At 36.4% G+C, this 6044-nt stretch overlaps 1 protein-coding gene across 1 annotated transcript in view; it reads left to right on the top strand.

Annotated features, from left to right (window-relative positions):
• Positions 1-3214, top strand: part of elp2 (elongator acetyltransferase complex subunit 2) — a 154865-nt gene extending 151651 nt beyond the window's left edge. Inside the window, exon 22 of the mRNA XM_072575493.1 lies at positions 1438-3214. Within this exon, the coding sequence (XP_072431594.1) occupies positions 1438-1594 (157 nt within the window). The 3' untranslated portion in view covers positions 1595-3214. The remainder of the gene's footprint in view (positions 1-1437) is intronic.
• The last annotated feature ends 2830 nt before the right edge of the window (positions 3215-6044 follow it).

Raw genomic sequence — 6044 nt, forward strand, 5'->3', positions numbered from 1 at the left:
CGGTATATTTCCACGTTAGGATGGTATGGCAAATTGCAGATAGTGCTCTTCCTATGCATCTCTTATCCTTGTGCTCCTGGATGGAAGACATTGCAGGTTTGGCAGGTGCTATTGCAAGAATGTTAGGAAGCTGCCATCTTGCAGAAAGTATCCACTGCTACTAGTTTGTGTAAGTGGTGAAGGGAGTAAATGTCAATGGTGATGGATAAAAAGCTAAACAAGCAGGATGCTTTGTCCTGGATAGTGTCAAGCTTGTTTAGTGTTGGAGCTGTGCCTGTCCCGGCAACTGGAGTGTATTTCATTATATTCCTGACTTGTGCGTTGTCGATAATGGGCAGGCTTTGGGGAGATGTGAGTTACCTACCACAGAACTCCTCTGACCTGTTCTTATAGCCACAATAACTATATAGTGTTTCATTTTAGTTTCTGGTCAGTGGTAATTCCCAGGAATATTGTTGTTTGGGGATTTCAGTGATAGTAATGCCATTGAATGTCAAGGATCTCAATTGTGTAACATGAATATTTTTGGCCACTTAGCAGCCTAAGCCTGGATATTGTCGTCATTAATTTATTTTCCACCTATCTTTGTATCATCCTCCTTTGACTCTATGACTCTATAAGTAGGACATTTGGCCCAAGAGGTAATTGGTAGGGTAGAATCGGTAGAAGACATTCAAATGGATGGTATGCAGATTATACGGATGAATAATAAAATTGTTCCAGCATAGTAGGAGTCATACCCACGATGGCTCTCTGCAGGTGAGTTTAACTACTCTCCGTCCCAATTGATTTCCTGTGGTATTCAACTACATTCATTGTAGCATGAAAGATTAAGAAAATAATCTAATAGAGGAGCTCAAAGTTCTGGAAGGATTGCAAAGCTAAAGTCGTGGGTACAGCAATAATAAGCAAGTGAGGGGAATCACAAAGATTGGAACTGGAAGCAGCAAAGCTACAGAATATATAATGAGAACTGGCAACTTAAATAGCCGAGGTAATAATGGCATTTAAAAGTGAATTGGATAAATATTAGAAGAAAAATATTTTTAAATCCTGTGGAATGATTAAAGTAAATAAACCCAGTGTTAATGATATTGTTGCAGTAATAAATCTTCAAAACAATTGTTGCCACACATTTCATCATGACCATACATTTGTAGGTCTGATGATGTATTCAAGTTTCAATTTGATATGCAGCTTCAAATAGGGTAAATTGCAAACAGGATGATAAATTGTCATTACTGCTAATAACTATGGTAATTCTACTGTGTTCTGTACCTGAACGTTTTGACAAGTCAGTCTTTCAGCTGACAACACTGGGTAATACTGCATTAATTATATATGAAAAATGGAATTTATACTCATCATTTCCGATCAGGCTGATACTTACGGCCAAACTGGTTTCTTATTTACTTCCCTTAACTGCCTTTGTTTTAGACAATGTCATACTCTAACTGTTAAGCGGCTGCAGTGGAGACGACCTGTGGGAAGAGCGGGATATGACGATGAGAATGACAGCAACTGGTTACAGCTAGCAAGTTGTAGCACTGATTACAGTATCAATATTTTCAATGTTAACAGATTGTCTCTTTAATTTGAATACAAAAATATTTATATTCCGATTTGTTGCATTTTTGGTTGGTTAAATGAGGTCATAAATTGTAATTGTTTCCTAACTTAAGGAAAGCTCTGTTAACTATCCAAAGGAAAATTGTACTATGATTGCAGAGAACCATTATTCTAGTTTACAGAACAGAGCAAATTTAGAAAAAAGTACAGTATAAAATTCTGGAGCTGTCATCATCCTAATTTACAGAATTTATTTTAAGCCCATTAGTCAACACCTTTGTAGAAGAGAGCAGTTGAAACAAAATGGTACAATAATTTCTTTCTGCAGTGTTGTCTGTTGTCAAGAAACTTAGCAATAAAAGTACATAGGAATATAATTTGTTTATAATAAATGTATTGATGGAGGATTATGCTATTTGTAAGAAAGTGAGTCTGGCTTTCTAATGTGAGCGCCATGGTGAGCTTTGAAAAAGAATGATGTTCCATAATTTTGGTGTTCAGAATGAGGTTTATAATACTTTCCATTCAGTTTCTGCAAATTTTAACATCACTTCATGATCTGGATTATTTTTCCTTCCTGTATTACTGTGTATATAGATCGCAGACCTTTAACTATGCTATTAAAAGAAATGACTCTAAGCATCATGTGTTTAATTGAACCCAACGTTACTCTATCAAGCTGTTAATCCTGTTTCCAATCTCAGACTGTCTTTATATTTCTGACGATAAATAAAGAATCATGTTTCTTTAGTTGTTGCTGTAGAACTTTTTAAATTCTGGGCAATATTTATTAAAAACAAAATGAAACTAGTTACTCCAGAAATGTTAAATATTGTTGAGCTCTTCAATCTGTGCTCCTCTGAATTTCACTCCTGGTGACATTTTCTTGGCCAAAGTGTGAGTGATCCATTTAGTATTGAGCTCAATAGACTGATGTTTACATTGTTTCAGGTGTAGAAGTCAACTGCTTCAAGATTTTGGACATGCTCTAATTACTTTTGTTTAACATTGGTTTTATTTGTTGACTATGCAAATGTACATACCTTCATCGTCTTTTCTACAGTGTATTAATGGATATTCCCTGTGCTGGTCTGAGCAGTTATTGCTATGTAGTAAAATTCCCTTGTGCTGCCAGATGATGGAGCAAAGTATAATAGGCTATCTGAGCAAGTCAAACACTTTTTTAATATAAGTTCTTTTGAAAACTGTTTCTTTTCTTGGACTTCGCAACAATTCATGTGCAAACGGGAAACACAGGAAAGAGTGCATTTTTTACAAAGGTGTGAGAAATGTCCATTGAAAATGTAAGTTGTGTAATCCGTAAAGACTATAGAATTCATCGACCAGCCAAACAATGATTCCACAAATTGTTGCAGTAGTCAACAACAACAATTAAGTGATTTCTTAGCACGATTGGTGTCATCAGAGCCGGCACATTTCAAACGTATTTTTCTAACTATTTAACAGTTTATAGTGCAAATAATTAGACTTTCATCAACAGGTACTGTTTGTAGAGTTGTTTTATAGTGATTGCTATTGGCAGTCAACTGCCAGCTCATTACACTGTAATAGGAACACTCTCAACTACAAGTAATGAAGTAACTTCTGCTCAGACTTGAAATAAATTGCTGGGTTCTGTACTAAATTACAGTTTTTGTGAGTGAAAAAAATTTTCTTTCTCTACCCAAAAAATGCAGGCTTTTGTACACACACCCTTTTTCTCGTCATTTTCTGGCTTCTCTAAGAACTCCCACACCACGTATCGTTTTGTTAAACTCATTGTCAGACTACTTTGTAAGATATATGGTGGGTTTGACATCTGATTATTATTCTTCTCCATCTGGAATCCCGAGGATCCATTGAGAGTTTTATCTTTGCAATATGTTTAGGGATGCGAAATGAATTATGAGGACCATGCTGTGTTCTACAGTTAGTTATATTTTACCATCAGTGCTACATCACAAATTATTTTTCATAGTGTAACAACATTGATTTTATTGTGGTGTTACATTATGATTGAAGCATAATACATCATGATACAACCAGATCCTAGGCTAGATTCCCCAATTTGTAATGATTCCAGGCGGGGTACACAAACTGTTAAGCTTTCGAGTGAGGAGGGATGATCTGGCTTCCTGTTTTGTTCACTTGCCTGCTTGTTGGTTACAAGGTTAATTAAAAAAGGACCCATTCTCTAATGGATCTCTTTCTTCTAGACTCAAATTAATAAGTGCTGTAAATGAGCTAATCCTAACAAAGAGGGAGTAATTAATAAATGGGAAATGGGTAAAGAATGTAAACCAGTACACGCACACACACAATGTGAGTCCAAAAATGTAAAAGATTGTATTTTAAATAAAGAGTATAAAATCAGCCTCTAAAATGTTTCAATGACTAAATAATTGAATGTTATGACCATTGTAGCGGAGGTTACCAGGAGCATTGATGTTGGTCGATGTGCACTTGATTCATGATCAACTGTTGGAACATGAACCATGCTGCTAACCAATTAGACTTGTGGCATTCAAAGTGAGAAAGTGCCTTACCTGCAGCACAGGGGCAGCTAAGGCACAGTTGTTAGACTGTGACCAGCACAGTACACTAATGAATAAAACCAATTTGGCCTAAGAGCATTCAGTCTTTCTAGTCTCGTCCAGCAGAGTTAAAACTGAATTTTTCATTCTTGTCCTTGTGAATTCTTCAAAGGTAAAACACAAAATTTCCCAGAACTTCGGAACATAATGTACAGTGAGTAGCTTGCTGTTCGGCAAGAAGTCTTAGCTCTTTGTTAGCTTTCACTAGAGAGCACAGTCCAGTCTGTTTTCAATTACCTGTTTGTAACCCCTCACTCCCTTTGAAGGGCTTACTATTTGAAGTTCCTTTCGCATCTATGGGTGTGATGATTTGTACGTGTCTCTCTCTCTCTCTCTCTCTCTCCAGATAGTCACATAGCCAAAAATACCTGCAAAGAAAACTATGTCAACTCCTTTGTTTAAGAAATAGCATGCCTTGGAATTAAAAATTTTAAATGTCAGTAGTACTTTGGGATTCTGAACTGCGATCATTAAACAAATAACACTTAGCTTTCAATAGCATTTTTTTTCCTATAGGGAGCACTGCATTAGCTGCAGTTCTGCAGCAAATATTGCAAGCCAACAGAGGGTGCTCCTTGATCACATTTGGAGATACTAATGTGATGTTTGCTCAGAATAGCATACACTCCTTTGCAAAAGAAAATGCTTTTTGAGCAGTTAGACTATAAGACATAGGAGCAGATATTAGACCATTCAGCCCCTCAAGTCTGTCTGCCATTCAATTATGGCTGATCAGTTTCTGAACCCCGTTCTCCCACTTTTTCCCTGTAACCCTTGATCCCATTGATATTCAAGAACCTACCTATTGAGGCTTAAATAAACTCAATAACCTGGCCGCAGCCTTCTGTGGCAATGGATTCCATATTTACCACTCTGACTGAAGAAGTTTCTCCTTAACTCCATTCTAAAAGGTCTTCCCTTTATTCTAAGACTGTGATCTCAGGTCCTAGTGTCTCTTGCAAATGGAAATATCTTCCCAACATCTTCTATGTCCAGGCCATTCAATATTCTGTATGTTTCAATTAGATCCCCCCCTTCACTCTTCTAAACTCCTAAGTATAAACCCACAGTCCTCAAACATTCTTATGTTAAGCTTTTCATTCCTGGGACCATTCTTGTGTGTCATCAAAATGATTTAAAGATTGCCAAAGTTGATCGACTTGCTGACACTTTCAGTTTAGGCCCATACGATGTGTGATGTGACCTTGTATGCTACTTAGAAAGCTACAATTCAGTAAAGGCTATCTCAGATGGCTCAGAAGGACACTGACACTATGTACTGACCACATTAACTACATCACCTATTAGAAAGTATCGTTTGTAGGAGCTATTACAGCCTTTAATCCCTCCATTCAGCAACCATCATGTATCAAGTTTGTTATGTCTATCTTTATGATTGCTAATAGATTTAAAACATTAAGATTGTTTCAACAAATTGCATGAGATGTATTTTACACCCATAAAAGTGACTCCAGTAATCCAGGATAAAATTATTGTTGTAATGTGCTCAGGTTTAACAGTCGGAGTTTATGACCTCTTAAAGTGCAATTTATTACCTACTAATTGCTCCGGTGTATCAATCTTTGCAAGTCTCAAGTAGTGGTTTCAAAGAAATCACATAGATTTACTTGTGCAATCTCCAGGAAACCTTTGTTGGCAGAAGAAAGTCAAGGATGTTGAGGAGCTTCTAAATAGAATGGGTGAGCATCGTTTGGAAAAACACACCTTCAAAATAAATTGCTTATAGCTATTTTATTTCTTTTTTTCAACCCGCAATAAATCATTTTTTTGCACTTGTGTCATAAGTGCCATCATTTGCTAAAATATATTTACCATATAAAAGATGCAGTTTTTTGCTATTCAACAATCTTTGCTATTTAC

This window comes from Chiloscyllium punctatum, chromosome 8 (assembly GCF_047496795.1).
Source record: "Chiloscyllium punctatum isolate Juve2018m chromosome 8, sChiPun1.3, whole genome shotgun sequence".
Taxonomy (NCBI): Eukaryota; Metazoa; Chordata; class Chondrichthyes; order Orectolobiformes; family Hemiscylliidae; genus Chiloscyllium; species Chiloscyllium punctatum.